This window comes from Erigeron canadensis, chromosome 8 (genome assembly GCF_010389155.1).
Source record: "Erigeron canadensis isolate Cc75 chromosome 8, C_canadensis_v1, whole genome shotgun sequence".
NCBI lineage: Eukaryota > Viridiplantae > Streptophyta > Magnoliopsida > Asterales > Asteraceae > Erigeron > Erigeron canadensis.
The window spans coordinates 5,416,649-5,438,414 of NC_057768.1; the positions used below are offsets into that span (position 1 = coordinate 5,416,649).

Here is a 21,766-nt window from a genome sequence, read left to right on the forward strand (position 1 = left end):
GTGAAAATTTTATTTTTTATTGTTGTATAATTTATTATAAATGTAATTTGTTATGCAATTATTGTTGATGTATCAATGGTATCATGAATGTGTGATTTAATGTATAATTATTTGATTGTTTTATTGCAAATTAAATATGTTAGATTTTAGTGGAATTGTTGGATGATTGAAATAAATAAGTATATTTTTCTTATAAAAATTATTGAGTTTTGATTTTTTTACTATTTTGGTAGTATGATTTTTTTTTTTTTCATTTTCCCTCCAATTGTATTTATTTCCCCTCCATTTTTTAGTTGAAAAATTCAAACAAAAATTTTGCACAAAAATAAAATATAATATAATATTCAGTTTTGTACATGTTTTTTGCGACAAAACTTTTCGTCGCGAAAAAGAATTTGCGACAAAAAAAATTCGTCGCGAAACACAATTTCATTTTCTTTTCCATTTTCTTGTAAAAAGTGGGACCCACAAAACTTCGTCGCAAAATGTTTTTTGCGTTAACTTTTTTGCGACGACATTTTTCGTCGCAAATGATTTTTTACGACGAAAATGGTAAATTTTGCGATGAAAAGTTCGTCGCAAAAAACCTAGTGGCTAGTATATTTATCTCTTTGATTTTGCGTTTTATTTTCATTTTCAATTGAAGGCTGCAAATATTAACAATATTATTTTCATATAAGCATAAAAGGGAAACAATTAACCAATGGTTGATAAAGATGTTAACTCAACTCAATCTTGTCACCCATGTATACAGAGAAATTTTCTTAACATTTCAATCTTTATAAAACTAATAAGACTCATAAATGAAAAAAGTTTTTTCTTCATTATATTCTTTTAAGTTTTGCAAAATTTGGATAATGTTGTTAATGTATTTGCAGGCTTTGATTGAAGGTAACCTTCGATAAGCCAATCACAAAACTAAATTAAAATTCTTGGATATAAACATGATTTTGAATATAATTATTCTGCATTTTGAAAGTCCCACGTTTGCATAGATTAAGTTAAATCACAACTAATGTAAACTTAATTAAGTAAACACAAACAAATAAAGTAAACACGTTTAACTATATGTATATATTAATTAAACAGTGAATACATGGTTGGTTTACAAAGAAAAAAAAAAGAAAAATACTTGTTAAGTTTTTGACACACAAAAACTTAGATGTTCTACAATAATAAGAAACACACAAAGTGACAATTGCAGAACTGCACTAACAAGAGTTGCGGCTACGTCAAGTGATTCCTTATATAGGAAGAGATGGGAATCACATGACAACCCAATAGATGTTGACACCTCAAGGTTGTCAACCATCTATTGGTGGATCTCTCAGATCTGCAGGGTTCTCTGTCTTCATCTTGTTTGTTTCCAAATCCGGTATGAGAGAGAATGACCCAGGTACCGTTTCGGTACATGATCACATGTCTTCAATCTTCTTGATCAACACGTGTCTTTAGGACCATTCTTCTTATCTTCATTTTCCCGCCCATATTTGACTTACAAATATAATGGTGAGTCATTGAACTTATCCTTTAACTCGAAGATAATGTAGGTCGCTGAGAGCTCGCTGATGAAGTGCCTCGCTGAGTCTCTCAGCGAATCCATGACTCAACAATCTCCCCCTATTCGCTGAGGAGACTTAGCTGAGAGTGAGTCATATGGGCTTGGAGAAATTTACAAGATAGATAGATGGAAACGCTGATTTTATATATGACAAAATTGTTACACAATATAAACATTACAAACAAATAGGCTAACTACTCCCACATGCATTCTTCCTTAGCCTTGATCAGATCAGCATCTCCTTGCCTTTCTGGCTTCAACAGTTCTTGATCTATCATCTTCACAAACTCTTGATTTTTGGAGGATCTGATGCAATACTTTCTAATCTTTATAAGGAATGCTGAAGAGGCAAGGCCAATTTCATTTGTTCGAAAGAAGAGTTCGTGACCATGAACATTGCAAAAGCATAGTCCTCCCAGCTTCTCATCATATGCTCCATCGACAAAAAGAGTTCTTGAAGGCATTTTAAGGTTAAGAAGTGGCTCTTCTTCAATGTTAGATTTTGGGACAGCCCTGAGAATAGAGGGAAGCTGAGAGACTGCGTATCCAGCAGCTGTCCTTTTGATGCCACTTTTTGGTTGCTGAGGAGGAGGAGGAGGATAAGGATGTCTGGCAGAGCTGAGTAAAAAGTCTTTTACCTTGTACTTTCTTTCTTTACTTCTAATATCTTTAATTTGCTCTCCAGCCATCTTGAGTAAAGGATCATATTGTGGGCTCTTTTTATCCCTTATGAGCTTGAAGATTTCTATCCATTCAGTTGGCCCAAGTGTAGCAGGTTTGACATTTTTTAGATTGTACAACTTGGGCATACCTTTTCCTTGCAAGCTTAAATTCATACCTTGCTGAGTGAGAGTAGGAGTGACTTTAATAATTTCTTCTTTTCTTTGTCTTATTTCTCTTGAAGCAAGATAAGCAACCTGACTCTCCACCAAGGTCTTTAATCTCTTTACAAAAAATAACTCTTCATCCTTTTTAAGTGCCTCCAAGCCCAAACTCCTTGTTTCTTCATCAGAACCTTTTAATTCCTCATTAACAATCTGCTCACTGATGAACTTGGTTGAAAGCTCTTCTTCTTTCTTTCTACTTAGCATTTCATGTCGACGAACGACTTCTTCTGGAGAAAGATCAGTAGAGGCAGTTGTTGTTTTTGGAAAGGCTCCAACCATCAATTTTTCTTGCTGACGAGGTTTGGGTGGCTTGTTTTGAGAAACCATGACTACTTTACCTTTGTCAGCAAATCTCTTTTCAAGAGCAGCATGGAACTCAGAAGTTGGTTTAAAAGAGGATACATTGATTAGCCTCGCTGACACAACCTCAGCAGGCTTTGGAACAACTTCAGTAAGACCAGCTGGCCCCTTCTCAGCTGTCTTCTCAGCTGCCTCTTTATTTACTTGCTCCCCCTCAACGTTAGCTGCCGGTTCATCAACCTTCTCAGCATTTGCTTCAACTTCAATATTTTGGGACACAGGGGGAGCATTTTCAACTTGAACTTTATTTGTTGGGACCTCCTCAGCCGTTTTCTCCCCCTTGGAAGTAGCTGAGGTATCAGCAGCTTCCATTTTCGATTTAAGGAGGCCCAACATCTCATGCATCATACCTTTAAGCTCACCAACTTCTTTTTCAAGTTGAAGAGTTCTATCATCAGAAGTGGCAGCAGAAGAAGAAGATTGTGGTTTTAGAGAAGAGATTTCCTTGGTAAGAATGGTGAGAAAATTATCTTGATGTTTGGAGAAAGTGGAGACGGTATGATTGAGTTGATTTAGATGGGCAGTGAAGAGAATGTTTGATTGAGAGAGTGATTTAGCGAAGAAACAAGACCAGGCACCTCAGTGGCCAAGTTAGATTTCAGAAATTCATTTTTCAAGTTTTCAAGGGATGCTGAGATAGAAGTGTTTGAAATACTAACCCTTTTCATGCTGGCGTCCAATAAGGTTTGATTTTGGCGAAGAAGGCGCTCGTGGGTTAGCTCGCTTGCACGATGAGCTTTCTTGATGCCAAATATGTTGTCTTTAAGTTCAGCTAGCTCATCTTGCAATGTATCGTTCCAAGCGACCAACTCATCAAACTTCGCCCATGCTCCCAAATTAAGCTCAGCCACTTTGTCAACTAACCATGCATATAAGTAGCCATGTCTATTCCCTTGACTTTGGCATACTTGCACCCTTCTTAAGATTTCTTGCAACTGGTAGGTTTTCACATAATCCAAACCAGGCAAGTTGATAGCAGTAAAGGCAGTGGTCGCTTCTTGAGGAGAAGGTACTTTTAGGACCTTCAGCGACACTGGGTACTTACAACACGGAAGGCCAAAGAAATCAGGATGGTGTAATGGTGGCACTTCCATGATGATTTCATCATCCAATTCGTCAACCTCAACATATATTGCTGGCTTCATTTTCACCATTTTGCACATCATAACTCTTTTTTGAAGCTCAACATCATCTAATTCAAGTTCAAATTTTCCAAAGTGACCATCAAGTTCAAAGTCAGCAGTGGGCTTTGGGGAGAATCTGGGAGGTGGTGGCATATCACCAAGAGACTCTGGGACATCACCAAAATGATTGGGAAAAGAAATAAGCACATATCCCAAGTCTTCAGCCAGAAACCCGCTAACAACATCTTCTTCACTTTCTTCAGCTGCAGCGAGTGTGATTTCAGCATCATCATCCAAGGGGTCAAACTTGCTGCCAGCTTCTTCATCTGTAACATTTCCAAAGATATTTGTCTCGGTCCCTGCAAAAGCATTTTCCAAGACAGGAGTAGATGGAGGGTTAAGGGAACCTGGTGCCTCAACCTCAGTGTGTTGTTCCACCAAGATATCATCGGCCGCAGAATTTGTTGACTCTAGCATCACCTGTGATCTGGCTGCTGTCAACGACTCAGAAGGTATTTGAGATGAAGGGGGAATATTTATTTGGGGTGGAGTTGGACTTTGACCTCTAGTGGGTTGGGGTGACCCAATTTCTTCACCAACCTCTCCTACAGAAATTTGAGGTGGTTGCCTGCTGTTCCCATTTAACTCGTCAACAACCTGTTGGGAGGCTGCTGATGGGGTGGCTTGGGTACTAGTGTCCTTGGGCGTAGAGGACATCCTAACCTTTGGTCTGCCCTTTGGTTCACTCCGCTTTCGTTTTGGGACGACAGCGGAGGGTGAAGATTGAATATTTTGTGTTGGGGATGCTGCCTTAGCTTTAAGTTTGGTCTTTTTAGAGGCTTTGGAGGTCGCTGGGGGGTTTTCCAGCGAGTCAGCCTCTGAAGGCACATCTGCATCCACGGCGACCGTACCAGCCACTTCATCAGAAAGAAGTGCTGCCTCCCAGTCGCTGTCTTTCGGGTATAAAGAAGGGTTAAGAGAGAAGAGTACCTCTTTGATATGAGAAGTGAGGCGAGCAACAGTGATCTTAGCAGGTTGCTTATAGATGTTGTTCCCAACCCTTGCAATTGGGATTGTTGAAGCGTCTGGCAGCAAGTAAGCATCACCAAGTGCTTCCTTGAAAATCACCAAAAATAATCTAACAAAGGGCACTGTATGTGACCTATTGTTTAGAGAGATCTTGTTCTTCATATCATTGAAGATCAAAAAGCCATAGTCAACAAACCTCCCTTCTGCAAGAGCATGAATCATTGGCATAGAAGTAGTGGATGCCTGATTATAAGATCCAGAATTTCCACCCATACATTGAATTACATGTGTAAAAAGAACTCTCCAGATCCCTGGAAGATTTTGCTTTAGAGGATCGTTGTGGATCGTTGCTGGAGGGTTCTTTAGGTTATAGTTGAACCCAATCGACGGCAGCCATGCTTTCTATTCACTTTCAGTAGCAGGCTCCACAAATTTATTTTTATCGGTTTCTTGAGGAAACCCAAAAGTTTGGCGAAGGGACGCCGGAGTAATAGTGATGGTTTTCGTCTCTTCCCTAACTGTACCACTGATGGACTTAGTTTCATCATTATAATTACACGTCCACCAGAATTCTCTAAGAAGATGAACAAAGATCTTCTTAGCATTGGCTTATATCCTTTTGTACCTTTTGGTACGTCAAACGAGCCAAGATGGTTGTTAGGTTTAACAACCATCTCTGATGCAGCAAAAGAGATTTTGGAAGATTTAACAACATTAGAAGAAGGAGAATAAGTAGAACAATTTAAGTAAGATTTTGGAATTTGTTTAGTGGCGGCGGAAGCAGACGGAGTTTCAGATGAGGAAGCCATTGAAAAGATTTACAAGGAGATTGGAAGATGAATAGATCAAAAGAAGGAGATAATATGATTAAGAAAAGATGAATACTTTGAGAGACTTTAAGAGATTTGAGAGAAGATGAATAGTTGAAAGAAAGCGTGAAAGTGGAAATATGAGTATGAGTTTGTATATATAGGGTATGGTGATGGAACACGATTGGTCAAATGAAAAGACAAAAGGGTTTTTCTCTCTCTCTCCTCGTTTTCAAACTGTACAGTTGTTTTTAACAACTGTCAAAGATATATGTATATATAAAAAATATTTCTGTGAGTAACGTTTTTTAAAAAAAAATATTTACAAATACTTGAGTGTGCCCGGATTCTGACTGAGAGGTGTGAAAGAAAGACAAGCAAGCCCCCAAAGGCACGTGTCGTTTATGCGTCAGACAGAGCCAGACAGTCATATGCACAGTAACAGCCTCAAGTGGACAGGTGACGTACTCAAGAGAAACAAGTGGGTAAATTTTAGTTTGGAATTATATAACAGATGGCTCAAAAGAGTGCCACATTACCAACATAGTTGCATCCAAAATAGTTAGTTTCAGATGTAGTCCTATGTTTTATTTAATATCGAAAAGATATGTATGATAATAATTTATTTATAAAATGCTTCAGCACCTCTTTTTAAGAGAAGGATTTATTTTTGGTGCTGAGACATATTTTTAGAGAATGAAGGTTAGTGATCTTATGACTAACATAAGGTTGCTGATAAAACAATTTTTGGCAAATTGTCAGCCATCAACGGATTTTATAGGTCTTTACCAATAGCCGTTTGCTGATGGACTAGATGAAGACTTTTAGCTCTTCATTGCTTTTATTTTGCTTTTTCCTAAAGCAACAAGGATGAACGGATTTTAGAAGTCTTTACCAATAACCGTTTGCTATTGGACTAGATGGAAACTTTTGGCTATCCATTGCCTTTGTTTTGCTTTTTCCCAAAGCAACAGGGATCAACGGATTTTAGAAGTCTTTACCAATAACCGTTTGCTATTGGACTAGATGGAAACTTTTGGCTTTCCATTGCCTTTGTTTTGCTTTTTCCCAAAGCAACAGGGATCGGCGAGTAAGACAAACTCACTTGCTGAGTAGCAGACATGACAGTCATGTCGCTGATTCTCCATTCAGCATTCCTAATTTGCTTACAAGCAGTTTGAATCTAGTTTCATCCAAGGGTTTAGTAAAGATGTCAGCTAGTTGATCATCAGTTGGAATGAAATAGATTTCAACATCTCCTTTCATGACATGATCACGAATGAAGTGATATCGAATATCAATATGCTTAGTTTTGGAGTGCTAAACAGGATTGTGTGTACTAGCAATAGCACTTGTATTATCACACATGATTGGAATTTTAGAGTATTCCAGATCGTAATCAGTGAGTTGATGCTTCATCCAAAGCATTTGGGCACAACAACTCGCTGCAGAAACATATTCTGCTTCAGCTGTGGAGATGGAGATAGTATGTTGCTTTTTACTGGTCCAACTAGTTAGTCTTCCTCCCAGCAATTGCCAACCACCACTGGTGCTTTTTCGATCAAGCATGCATCCAGCATAGTCAGAATCTGAGAAGCCAACAAGATCGAAGTTAGAATCTCTAGGATACCAAAGACCCAAGGTGGGTGTACCTTTAAGATATTTGAAGATTCGCTTTACAGCGAGGAGGTGAGACTCTCGTGGAGAGGCCTGATAGCGAGCCAATCATACCTCTGTAATAAGTGGGATTTATATGCTTCCCATCTGGGTCAGCATGAAGATTATTGGGAGGAGACATAGGTGTGCGTTTGGGAGTGACATGGGTGAAGTCAAATTTATGCAACATGTCCCTAATGTATTTTTCTTGGTTGATGAAAATGCCTGTGGGAAGTTTCTTAATTTGTAAACCTAGGAAGGAGGTTAACTCACCCATCATACTCATTTCAAACATGCTTGACATAAGAGTACTAAACTTCTTACACAGTTTAGGAGAAAGGGAACCAAAGATATGTCATCGACATATATTTGAACATACAAAGCATGAGCTTTCTCTTTGAAAATAAAGAGAGTGCTATCTATGGTTCCTCTATGAAAGCCATGGTCTAAAAGAAAGGTAGAAAGGGTATCATACCAGGCTCTGGGAGCCTGTTTGAGACCATAAAGAGCTTTATTGAACTTATAAACATAGTGAGGATGCTTTGGATCCTCAAAACCAGGAGGCTACTTGACATAGACCTCTTCATCAAGAGTACCATTTAGAAATGCACTCTTGACGTCCATTTGATAGACAATGAAGCCTTTATAAGCAGCGTGAGCGAGAAAGAAGCGAATAGCCTCAAGACGAGCGATTGGGGCAAAGGTTTCATCATAGTCAATGCCTTCAGCTTGAGTATATCCTTGTGCCACCAGTCTGGCTTTGTTGCGGACAACAATACCAGCTTCATCCATTTTGTTCCTATACACCCATCGAGTACCAATGGGTTCCTTACATGGAGGAGGAACTAGAAACCAAACATGATTTCTTTCAAATTGGGTAAGTTCCTCTTGCATGGCTTCAACCCAAGAGGGATCAGCCATTGCTTCTCCAATGTTAGAAGGAACAGTTTGAGAAAGAAAATTGACATAGAGACAAATATTACTTGTCGTTGATCTGGTTTGAACACCATTGGTTGGATTTCCAATTACATGGTCAAGTGGGTGGTCAGCAGTCCATTTGAGTGCAGGAGAATGAATGGAAGAGTAGGTAGGCGCAGTGGATGAGGTGGAGATAGGATCACCAGTAACTATTGGATAGCTAGAGAGATCAACAGTTAGAATTGGTTCAAGATTGCTGACAGGAGAGTCACTGACAGGTTCTTCTTGCTGAGGATTGTCATCCTCAGCGTCCCCTAAATCAGGATTCGCTGAGGCGTCATGGAAGACATCATCAGCGATACTGTCAGTTTCTTGAACAACTTCAGGTGAAGAATTGCTGATGGAGTTCTTTTGTATTGACCTAAGAAGTGGCTCAACTGGATCTACTGAGTAGATATGAGCAGCAATATAGTCAATATTGGAAGTCTCAATTTGAGAAGGTTCAGCAGAGGGAGTGTCAACAATTGATTGAGTAGCTGACACTTCAGGTAGATCAGCGAGATCACTGAGAATATCATCAACAGATGATTGTTTGGGAAGATCGCTCAAAGCTGAACAACTTTCGTCAAAAGTAACATGAATTGATTCATCAACCTTTTGAGTGCGAGTATTAAACACTTTGAAAGCTTTGCTAATTGAAGAATATCCCAAAAAGTAGCTGTCATCAGCTTTGGGATCGAATTTTTCTAAATGATCCTTATTATTAAGGATGAAGACTGGGCAACCAAATACATGGAAATACCCAATTTGGGGTTTCTTGCCTTTGAGAACTTCATAAGCAGTCTTATCATGTCTCTTGACAATAAGACACCTATTTTGAGTATGGCAAGCAGTACTAACTGCTTCAGCCCAAAATTTTGAAAAAAGAGACGATTCGCTGAGCATGGTCCTAGCAACTTCTATGAGAGTTCTATTTCTCCTTTCAGCTACTCCATTTTGCTCAGGAGTTCTAACAGAAGAAAAGTTTTGTGCAATCCCTTGATCATCACAAAAACTTTCAAGACTTTGGTTACGAAACTCAGTACCATGATCACTTCTGAGTTCTTTGACACGAATGCTGTTGAGGTTTTCCATCTTTTTAATGAAATTGATAATTTCTTTAGCAGCATCACTCTTAGAATGAAGGAAAATTGTCCAAGTGTATCGTGAATATTCATCCACAATAACTAAGGTATATCTGCTACCCCTTAAACTTTGAACATTTACAGGACCAAAGAGGTCCATGTGGAGAAGATGGAAACAGCCATTGATTGAGTTGGCTAGTTTAGTTTTGAAAGTGGCTCGGTGGCTTTTACCCTTTTCACAGGCACCATAGAGCCTGTCCTTCTCATAAGATAGAGGAGGAAGGCCTCGAACAAGATTTTTCTTGGCAAGAGAGTTAATGGTTTTAAAGTTGACATGCGACATACGCTTGTGCCATAACCAATTAATTTGAGAGGCATCCTTAGAAAAGAAACATGTCTCACTGTCAGTTTTGACATGAGTAAAATCTACCAAGTAGATGTCTCTTCTTCTTGGAGCAATTAGAACTACCTCTTTATTGATATTGATAACTGTGCCTTGATGCTTGTCAAGAATGACTTTGTAGTCAGCATCACACAGTTGGCTAATGCTGATAAGATTATGTTTTAATCCATTCACATAAGCAACCTTTGTGAATTTTATCAGTCCATTTGAGAGAGATCCATATCCTTCTGTTTGGCCAGTAGAGTTGTCACCAAAAACAACTATGGGACCACTGGCCTCAACATAGTTATCCAGCAGGTCCTTTGATCTAGTCATGTGTTTTGAACAGCCACTGTCCAAATACCACGCTTCCTTTCCTAGCGAAGCCTGCAGGATAACATAAAAGGAATTTAGGAAGAATTAGGATTAGACCTGCTAAGAGCTTCATCAGCAGAGTCTTGAAGGTTTTCGAAAGGAAGAGGGGCTCTAGGATCAGCGTTCTCATCAATTTGATGTTCAACCAGCTGATGAGCAGGGAGGAGACGACGTGGCATTCTTAAGGTATAACCTTGATCCATGGCATATATCATGGTATTGCCAGAGTCAAGTACAACCATGTTAGTGACTTGATTGTTACTGCCATATTCCACTATCATGTTTCCAAAGAAGGTTGACATCACTTCTTGTCTCGAAGGAAAAGATATTTGTTGAGCAGCAATATATTCAGCAACATTGCTGCCATTGAGAGTAATGTTCCCACCCAAAGTAATACTTGGTTCAGTGGGGGGAACTTCCTCATTAACAGCAGGTAGAGAAGAGGAAGAGGATGAAACAGCAGAAGTTGAAGATGGATTGGATTCAATCACAACCTCAGGAGGATCCTTTGATCCTTTGTTCTCACAATCAGAGGCAATATGCCCTCTTTCACCACAATGATAGCACTTCCTTTGAGGAGGAGTTTGCCTTTGATTTTGCAAGAAGAATCCCTTGAGTTGAGAAGAAAGATCATTTACACGCTTTGTTAACTCACTAATCTGAGATTCAGATGAGGAGGATGAAGGTGCAGGGTTGTTTTTCTTCTCAGGGTTGTTTTTCTTCTTCCTATATTGAGGAGGAAGAGTTCTAGGAACGGGGCCAAGAATGGATTCTTCTTTAGATTGGTTTGAAGATGATGGACCAGAATGAGGTTGGCCAACTCGCTGTCCTTCTTGCTGAGAAGGTTTCATTTGCTGAGAGGAGCTGCCTTGCTGAGGAATGAAAGTTCCTTTTCTTATGTAGACAGGTTTAGGTTGCTGAAAACGAGCGTCAGCAACTTGTAACCGCCTTTTCATAAGCTTTTCATGCATGGCAGGCTTGACCTTATTACTGTTGGAGGAATAGGAAGAAGAAGGGATGGATTTTAATGAGACAGAGGGATCAGCGACCTTCTGAAGTTCAGCAACCTTTTGGGAAGCTGAAGTCTCAGCAGGTTGACTAGTAAAACTAGTTCGCTGAGGGGAACTATAGTCATATGGAACAGCAACCTTGCTCCTTTTAAACGGGTCTTTTGATTTGAGGGTCAGCATTTGGGGAGCAAGAGGCCTGAAACCATCACTTGAAATATTTCCTTCAAATGAATGGGATGGAGAGTATTGAATTCTACCTTCATCAGGCATCATATCAATAATGGGACAATTTGGAAACACTGTTTTAGCAAAACTGGGAGTCCTGCTAGTTACAGTTCTAGAGGATGAGGAAGAAGAAGATTCAGATTTCTCAATGGGAGAATCAATAACGTGCTCAGAATGAAAGTCATTCGAACTTTTTACGAAATAATGTTTCATTAGTTCTTCAGGAGAAGCGTCAGGACTTGGAGGAGTTCTTTCCTCGGATAATGGACTGTCGTTGAACGTATTAGTTATGCGAGCAACGGTCTCATAATCTCCCCCAATAATGGCTTTCATTTAAGCAGGGACTTGTAAGTTGAAGATTCTTTCATTTAGCTTGGAAGATTTACACCAAGAGTCTACAATTCTTTTGAGGTCAGCGACCTCATTTTTCAAATGCTCATTTGAGATTTGAAGATTTTTTGTGAGAAGTTTTTGAGATTCAAGCTCAACATGGACATTTCTCAAGTCCTTGAGCTTGTCAGTTTTATCACTCAATTTAGCACTAACTGAATTGAGTTTGGACTAAAGGTCAGAACGAATAGATTCAAGAAAATGAAGATCACATGTAAGAGATTCATGGATCTTGGTTTTGTCTTCATCAAATGAAGAGGAAAGAAGGTTTACCTTTTTAAGAGTGACGTTGACCCACTGGCTTGAACAAATTTGGTCTTTTGTAAGCGCCTGATTGTCAGCGAGTGCCATAAAGCAAATGGCATCAACATAATCAGCACCCTCATCTTTTGATGCATCAGATTCTGCCCAGTCATGTTGCTCAGCAACAAGGCTTTTGGCAGGAAGGGCTTTGGGGCCTTCAACTTCAACCATTTTGGCACGAAGTTCATAATATTTCTTCTTGTACTTATCGGATGGCTTAGCTGATGAAGAAGAAGGAGAAGGCTTCGCTGCCTGCAAAGAAGGGACAGAAACTTTGCATTCCTTTTGGTAGTGACCTTTTTCTACCACATCTCCAGCATTCTTCCTGCGATTTGTCAACAACTGGTTTTTGAGGAAATGTCGACCTACGACTATTCCATTTCTTGGAATATCTCTTACCAGCAATTAGAGCAAATTGCATGAAATCAGAGAACATTTCTTGTCTCTCCTCGAAATCGAGGTCATTGACAAGGTCCTGAATGTGTGAAGGAGTGGTAGAGCTGGTATTATCATCAGCAGAAACTAGAGCAAAAGAGTTAGGAGATAGAGAATCAGAAGGATAAGAAGAAGAAGAAAAAGCAGTGAGACCAGCATGCCTTTTGGATTCATTCTCTGCTCTAATGCTTTGAGCAAGAGCTCTTTCTTCAAATTGAAGAGTGCCATAGAGAGATTCCGGATCATGAGTCTTAAGCTGCTTTGTAGTACGAAGAATTTGCCTAAGACCCAACCATTTGCTGGGTAAGCTGTCAATGAACTTGTGACATATTTCGAGCATATTATGCTCTATGCCCACATGTGACATATTTCGAGCATATTATGCTCTATGCCCACACTCGTCATGTCATTCAGCAGACACTTGAATCTATTATAAGTGCCATCCAGATTCTCATTAGGAAGAGAGAAGAATCCTTCATAGGCACGTTTTAAGTCAATCTTCTTTGTGGCAAGAACCTCTTCTGTACCATCAAAACGTATACAGAGATTATCCCACACTTGTTTTGCAGAAACAAGCTTGATGACAGATTTCATGATGTCATCAGGAAGAGTATTGATAATAAGGTTTCTAAGTCTGGCATCCAGATTGACAAGCCTGCGTTCATCATCTGTCCATTGCACCTCAGGCTTGATTATTTCATCCACTATCTCAGGAGCTTCAGGTGTAGCTCCCGGTGTTCTTGAAATAGCAAGAGGTTGTACATATGGGCCAGTTTTTAGTATGGTCATAAGGTATGGCTCAATACCCACGATATGCAATAACATCCTTTGCTTCCAGGACCCGAAGTCATGTGCTTCGAACCTGGGAAGAATGGAAACATATCCAAAGTCTCTTGTGTTAACAAGAGCAGGAACGTGAGCCATTTTAGATAATCAGACAAGAAATAAGGGTTTTTTAAGAACGAAAAAGTTTTGAAGAATAAAGACTTAATTAAAATACTAATCTAGCAAACACCGTTTCAGATCAGTTTCAGTGTATCGAAACACTGCTCTGATACCAACTGAAAGTCCCACGTTTGCACAGATTAAGTTAAATTACAACTAGTGTAAACTTAATTAAGTAAACACAAACAAATAAAGTAAACACGTTTAACTATATGAATATATTAGTTAAACAGTGAATACATGATTGGTTTACAAAGATGAAAAAGAAAAATACTTGTTAAGTTTTTGACACACAAAAGCTTAGATGTTCTACAATAATAAGAAACACACAAAGTGACAATTGCGGAACTGCACCAACAAGAGTTGCGGCTAGGTCAAGTGATTCCTTATATAGGCAGAGATGGGAATCACATGACAACCCAATAGATGTTGACACCTCAAGGTTGTCAACCATTTATTGGTGGATCTCTCAGATCTACAGGGTTCTCTGTCTTCATCTTGTTTATTTTCAAATCCGGTATGAGAGAGAATGACCCAGGTACCGTTTTGGTACATGATCACATGTCTTCAATCTTCTTGATCAACACGTGTCTTTAGGACCATTCTTCTTATCTTCATTTTCCCGCCCATATTTGACTTACAAATATAACGGTGAGTCATTGAACTTATCCTTTAACTCGAAGATAATGTAGGTCGCTGAGAGCTCGCTGATGAAGTGCCTCGCTGAGTCTCTCAGCGAATCCATGACTCAACATATTTTTTAATTGGTTATAAATAAATTGTGAAGAAGCTTGTTGGTGAAGTCATTTTTATGGAAACATGAAAAGGACATTTTCAACTTCAGAAAGCTAGCTGAAAATTATCATCAGTAGTGTATCTTGTATGTATAAATAGAGTGAAACTATGAAAGAAAAGAAAGCGATCAAAAGTTTTGTTAAAATTTTTTTCAACATAACTAGATTTTTTTTGTGCCCATTGAATCTATACGCGCGGATGATGTTTTAGTAGATCGAAGGTGAAATTGAAGATAAAATTGAAAACGTACTAAAACAAAGAGATAGAAATATATAATTTTGTAAATATTTTTAAAAATATTGCTAATGTAGTAAATAAGTACTACATTAATTTGGAAAAAAACTCTAACTAAATACTAGTATAGTTTTAGACCCATAACCAACCAATATTAAATAGCCACTACTAAATTTTTCACGCAAAATACGTACGTCTCGTCGTCATGAGCTAGCTAGCAAGTTGATTTCAACCATAGAAATCGGATCCAAAGAAAATTCAAAATTGCATGCAATGGATTCCAAATTTCCAGCTACTGTGTTAATATTTTAACTTATTGCGGTTACTACTGCTAAGCAAATTTAATTTTATTGTCGGTTGATTGACATATATAGCAATAAACTGTTTAATATATCCCACTTTGGCTATTTCTCTTAATTTGTAACTAGTATATTTATACGTACGTACGGGGAACGTAAATAAGAGCACATATATATATATATATATGCTTCAACAATATATGTTTGAGTCCAATCCGTAAACCATGAGTCCAAAATATGGCCATTAGCTAGAAACTTTGAAACGAGATGCAAACGTACGGGGCATGCTAGCTATGTACGTAATTTTAAGTGATTCATCATCTCCGTAAACCATGAATAATTAAAAAGTTATAAAGAAACATGCCATGTACCAAGTTTTATTTATTTTCACTTTTCGTCACTTGAAAATGCATGGGTAAATTAAGTAAGTCAATAATATTTTGTGTGGAAATATTGGAATGCACGTAAATGATTTATATGTGTGGAGGGTGGATGAACATGTCGTTCTCTCCCCATGTACATATAAAAAGGGACATGGACTACGTACGGTTATGCACAAAGAGGAACAAAACACGTACTATATATATAGCTTTATTTTTTTTTATTAAAAATATATATTAAAAAGACAACTTGAAATTGGCTTCATATATACAAACAAATGAGGCCATGTAGTATTGCAGATTTAGGGGTGAAGAAAGGTGCATGGACTGCCGAAGAAGATATACTTCTCAAAAAATGTATCGAAACATACGGCGAAGGAAAATGGCACCTTGTTCCTCTCAAAGCAGGTAATTAATACGTGCTTAATTTGGATATATTCACGTTGTGTTACAAAATGTTATATTAAATTATGGTGTTTGACAATTATATATCATGAATCCCTGGACTTGTCCACGGCATCTTACAAAATGTTAATATTCGTGTATATTATGTTTACAGGTTTAAACCGATGTAGGAAGAGCTGCAGGTTGCGATGGTTGAATTATCTACGGCCAAATATAAAGAGAGGAGACTTTGGTGACGATGAAGTTGATCTCATGCTTAGGCTTCACAAGCTTCTAGGAAACAAGTTAGCCAAATTATGACTTATACTCGTATTACATGATTTTAATTACCAGAATACATGTCTAAGATCGAACTTTTACTGGGTTAAAACTTCGGGTGGAAAAAGAAAGTTATAAAGCTATACATTGTACAATACACTTCTTGTCAACTTAATTATAAGCTACTTCGAGTCTTAAAAAGATAATATATTTTTGAGTTTTGTTTCAATTTCAGTATTATAATAGTATATATAGTTTACCGAGAAAATAAAAAATAAAAAAAACAACTTATGATGACATTTTAATTATTATATAAGATCATTTGTAACTATTAACATTTTTACAAACATTTTTTTTAGTCACATCAGTTTTACTTGTTGATATCAATCATTTTTTCTTTTCCCTTTAATCATTCACTTTACAATTTACTCGTAATATTCTAACATATGTTACAAGTACCTGATTTTACCTAAATGGCCTAAGAACATCAAATAATGATATATAGTTATATTCATTCATTCTAGCTTCCGACAATGGATTTGTGTTAATAAAAATAAACTTTTATTCAAATTTCAGATGGTCTCTGATTGCCGGAAGAATACCAGGAAGAACCGCTAATGATGTGAAGAACTATTGGAACACGAATATCCGCTCTCGTTTCAAACAAGTGAAAGAGCCTAAGGATGACGAATCGTCTCAAAAGACAAGAGTCACAATTATTAAACCCCAAGCACGGACATTCTCCAAACCTCATGTTGCAGCTCCTGATGGCAAGAACTTAAATAGATCATCGTCGTATGACAAAGAAAATCCCACTAATAATGTCTCCACGGGAGTAATAGATAACACAATCAAGGAGTATTTGGATGTGTTATTTGATGATCGTGTGAGAGATAGTGATGGAATTTTTGAGTGGTCATCACTTGATGCTTCTCCGGAAGGAGGGCAAAATAGTTTGTATAATTTTCCCATAGACGATGTCATGTGGGAATTTATAGATTCAGAACAACTTAATTAGCTTTCTAGTTCTCTTTACGTAGTACTAATACATATATTGAATATTTATTTGTCCAATGTACTCGTATTAATCTGTACTTTCTATAACTTTTCAAAAAATCAATGATCGGCACGTGCATATCTTACTCCAAAATGTGTTTTAGAACCATACAAATTAATTAGACTAAGAGGAGTGGTGTCAGGGGAAGGAAGGGGTGACTTATGCCATGTGGTATGGAGGATAAAAAGAGTTGCCCCTTAAAAAGGGTGGAAATGGGTGGGTTTTGAAGTAAGGGACGACTTGTGCCATGTGGCACTTTCAATGATTGGTTTTAATGATTGATTTTTTTTTTTGTTTTAATTTTTTATGATTTTCATATTATTTTAAAAATAACAAAATTTCTATAAATAGTAAAATAAAATACTAACCATTAAAATTAAAATCCAACACATACAAACTAAAACATAAAAACCACACATCAAACACATAAATAAATTATTCGATACACAAACACAAATAAATAACTAATAACTAATCATCATCGCTAAAGTAGTCATCGACTTCCAGTGGCACGTATGGTGGATGATTTCCCCTCTTGTTTTCCCAAAGATAATCTACCAAATCCGCTAAGAGCATGTTGTGGGTTTGGCTATTTCGTACGGCTTGTGAATTCGCGATCCGTTGCTCCATTGGAGTTTGTTGTTCCCAATACGTCGGGTCTAGTGTCGGGTCTTCATCGTTGAAGTCTTGACAAAAAGCTTTATCTTCATCCTCCAATATCATGTTGTGTAGAGTGATACACGCGTATATCACGTCATGCATCCTCTGCTTGTCCCAAAACCGTGATGGAAAACTAACAACTTTCCAACGCTTTTTAAGAACCCCGAATGCTCTCTCGATATCTTTTCGCGCCGATTCTTGTTTTTTCTTAAAGTATTTTCTCTTTTCATCAATCGGGTCAGTAAAAGTCTTCACAAAAGTGGAATACTCAGGGTAGATGTCATCTGTCAAGTAGTATCCGGCTTTGTAGTAGTTGTTGTTTGCATAAAAACCCGCTGTAAATTAAACAAAAGCTAATATTAGTTAACAAAAGCATATATAATATATTACTACATATTATATACTTAAACGTTAAGTACGTAATTAACCTGTAGGTGCCAAGCCAGATATAAATTCTTCCAAGACTGGGACGCCTCAAACACGTTGATGTCATTGTTGGACCCCCTGCTGACCAAAATATGCATTCCAAATCCACAAGTCAGTAGACGCAACCGCCTGAAGCATCAATGATGGTCTACCAACATCCCCTCTGGTGTGCGAACCGCGCCATGCGGTTGGACACATCTCCCATGGCCAGTGCATGCAATCAATACTACCGATCATACCAAGGAAATCATGAAGTTGCTCATGCACATCGTATATTCGTTCCAGATCCATAGATGTAGGTCTCCGTAGGTATGTCGGTCCATACATTTCATTTATACCTATTTAAATTATTTATAAATACATAAATGAATTAATATAACTAAATATTATGTACGTAACTATATAATATGTACGTAACTATTTAATATATAACTAAATATTATGTACGTAACTATATAATATATTACTAAATATTATGTACGTAACTATATAATATGTACGTAACTATTTAATATATAACTAAATATTATGTACGTAAGTATATAAAATGTAACTAAATATTATGTACGTAACTATATAAAATGTAAAATTAATATAAAATGTACGTAACTAAATAATATATAACTATATATAAAATGTACCTTTACAAAAATATATCAGCGACTCCCGGGAAGTCCTAGCCGACATCTCCAAATGCTTGTCAAACAAGTCGACGCTACACCCATTTGCTAATTGACGAATCGCGGAGGTAGTCTTGTGTATCGGCATGAAACCCAGCTTCCCACGAGCATCCATTCTTTGTTGAAAATATGGATACCTTTCTTCCAAGTCATTTGTAATTCTCAAAAATAGCCGCTTGCTCATACGATAGCGCGTCTAAAATCCCTCGCGCCAAATACGGGTCGCTTAGCAAAGTAAAGACGGACCAATCGCGCGTATGCCTCCTCACGTCGACGTTCCAAAACCGTTCTTCTTCTAGGCGAAAGTTGGTCTTCCTCGTCCTCCTCGTCTTCCGCGGCTTGAATCATAGTAGTAACTGTCAAAGCAACGGTACTAAGAATAGCGTCGTCGAGATCGATTGAATCATCGGATGAAGAGGGTGATGGAGGATCCATATCCGTAATATATGTATATATCTATGTAAAAATGGAAGAAGATTTATGTGTGTGATGGTGTTTTATATTTGTATATATGTATATGTATATGTAAAGGGTGCACAAGATGAAGTTATTTATAGGAGGTGGAAGGAAAAAAAAAAGGAAAAAGAACCGTTAATGGCATGGGAAAGAGGAAAAGACATTGATTTTCGAAATGGTCAAAGAGGAGTCGGGCGAGGTGGGTGAGTCGGGCAAAAGAAAAGTCGGTGGACGGGGTGGTGTGGGGGGCGACGTCGGGCGGAAAGGGGTGAGGGTCGGCCGAAAAATATGCCACTCCGTTTAGTCTTAGCGTTTCAAGTTTTACTATTCACTGCTGCTTTTGTCCTAACTGGGAATTGCTATATGGGGCATCCGATTATTCACATTAAATAACCCATAGTTTCCATAAATACAAAGGCTTTATATTAAATGAAATTGTTTGAGTTTTTTTTACCCAATTTGCCCATTGCTTTGTAATTCAATGCTACACATCTTGATTAGTATATTTGTCCATTTATGGTGTGGGCCGTCTTTAATATTTCATATCAATATGATGCTACTTTTTAATTTGTACAATTATGCTAGTTTTTTTTTTATAAAAAAAGATGTGGATCATTTGCTCGCAATAGAGGATCTAGCTTACGTTGTTTTAACTGGGTCCGTACTAGAGAGTCGTCTCACTCTCAATACTTAGTAGGAGGAGAAACCCTCAACTAAACCGCTCGTAGGCACAACATTTAATTGGGGTAAAACTCTGTCCCCTCTGCAGGACTCAAACCTGTTTCACTGGAGGACTTTTTGTAAAATTCTTTTTTAAATTTTGTTAAGTGATTGTTAGAATCACATCTTTATAGTGTTTCATGTTATAGATAGATAATTTAGAATAGAACATATATATTTTTTTTATCTAATAATCGTTGTTATTGATTTGTGATTATCATTAGGTAAATTATGATTCTGTAAAAGGAAAATTTTAAGTAGTATCTTCAAGTTCATGCAAAATATATTTATTATTTAACTTTGATGATTCTATACACTAATTATAATTTTGTCTGTCCCTCCCAAACCCCTATTTTTATTAGTCTATAAAATATATACGTATAAATCATGGAGTTTTAAAACTACAAGTGTTTATGTTAATGTATTTTTCATTTCATATCAAAACTAAATAAAATATGATTCGGACAATCACTTAAAACTAAAGCAAAATTCTAAAAATTAAAAAGTAGTAAAATATCGATATTAAAACGGTCAACACTTAAATGGATGGATATACTAATCAAAATGTGTAGCATTAAATTACAAAAGGAAAGAGTAAATTGGGTACAAAGAAATAAATCAAGTATGGAAAATATGAGTTAATTAATATGAATTATTGGATGCGGCAGAAACAAAATGAATATAGAGGGCGTTAAATTGGGAAAAGATCACTAGGCCGGGGGCGTTAGATTAGGAAAACACCTCTCTACTTTTCATTTTTGTTTTTTAATAAAACATACAAAAACCAAAAAACATCTTTAATTCATAGTTTTAAAAAAAATTCAAAAAATAGAAAAACCTATTTTTCACTTTTCCATGATTAAACTCCATGCTCCCACCTCTGCCTCCCTCGCCCTACACCATTCCACCAAGTAGATTAGAACATGTTTTTCAATATATAATGAGAAATATATCATTAATTTAAAAATGTGCCTACCGTCGAACACGATTTTAAAATTTTCATTTTTTAAAAAGTATATATAAAACTCCATTTATTTTCAAAAAAATCAAAGATGGAAAAATAAAACCTAAGCAAAATAAACTCAATATTATCACCTTTTGTCTTCAACTTAATTTTGTCTTTGGATCTGCATCAGCCTCCGAACTCCAAAGCCTCCATAAATCAATATCCGCAGCTCCACATGGCCGATAGAGTAACAAAACAATTTCCATGGAAGATTTTTTCCATAATTTGGTAGCCGGCAGGTCTTCACGCGAACGGTTTAATTACGCAAATTAAACCATATATGTGAAATAGTTTTATGTTACTTGTGTATATATTGTCTTGGATATTATCGACATATATATTGTTTTGATTAAGTGAAGTTAGTGTTTTTATAACCAAACCTTTGATCGTACGTTTAGGGAAATATTCAAACCTTAGTTTTTATAAGACATCTTGAAAGATAATGAACACGTGAATATATATATATATATATTGGTAAATTAGTCAAAAATATGCATTTTAATTATGCCATGAAGCAAGTCATTATTATTATTATTATCATAATCGTGCTATTAGTGTACGTCATGTATATGTACGTATAAGCCGATGAAAAGCTTCACCGTTCAAATCAATTGTATGTGTTGTTGATCGTTTGCAGTTTTCTGTATCTGTATGCCATATATTTATGGTTAATTGGTTGTAATTAATACATACATGTACGGTAATTTATATAATTTTGGAGGCCATTTTGAGCCATTAGTTATTTTTTTTTCCTGGAAAAATCACTTTATCTTATACTATCTTTATAAGCCCCAGTGTCGAAGATTGAACTCTTGACTTTTAAACTATTGGTTATAATTTACATTTATAATTCCTAG

At 37.0% G+C, this 21,766-nt stretch overlaps 1 protein-coding gene across 1 annotated transcript; it reads left to right on the forward strand.

The window, feature by feature from the left end:
* Positions 1–15,455: 15,455 nt before the first annotated feature.
* LOC122578302 (transcription factor MYB114-like) lies at positions 15,456–16,965 on the forward strand. The gene is made up of 3 exons (XM_043750234.1): positions 15,456–15,649; positions 15,801–15,930; positions 16,481–16,965. The coding sequence occupies exons 1-3, from the start codon at positions 15,520–15,522 to the stop codon at positions 16,920–16,922; spliced, it is 702 nt and encodes a 233-aa protein (XP_043606169.1). The 5' UTR covers positions 15,456–15,519; the 3' UTR covers positions 16,923–16,965.
* Positions 16,966–21,766: the final 4,801 nt, after the last annotated feature.

Bases quoted from the DNA above. Each gene is read 5' to 3' on its own strand.
- LOC122578302 (XM_043750234.1), top strand. From the start codon at position 15,520: ATGAGGCCATGTAGTATTGCAGATTTAGGGGTGAAGAAAGGTGCATGG. The intron at 15,650-15,800 runs GTAATTAATACG...TTATGTTTACAG, and splicing joins CCTTGTTCCTCTCAAAGCAG to GTTTAAACCGATGTAGGAAG. The intron at 15,931-16,480 runs GTTAGCCAAATT...TTCAAATTTCAG, and splicing joins CACAAGCTTCTAGGAAACAA to ATGGTCTCTGATTGCCGGAA.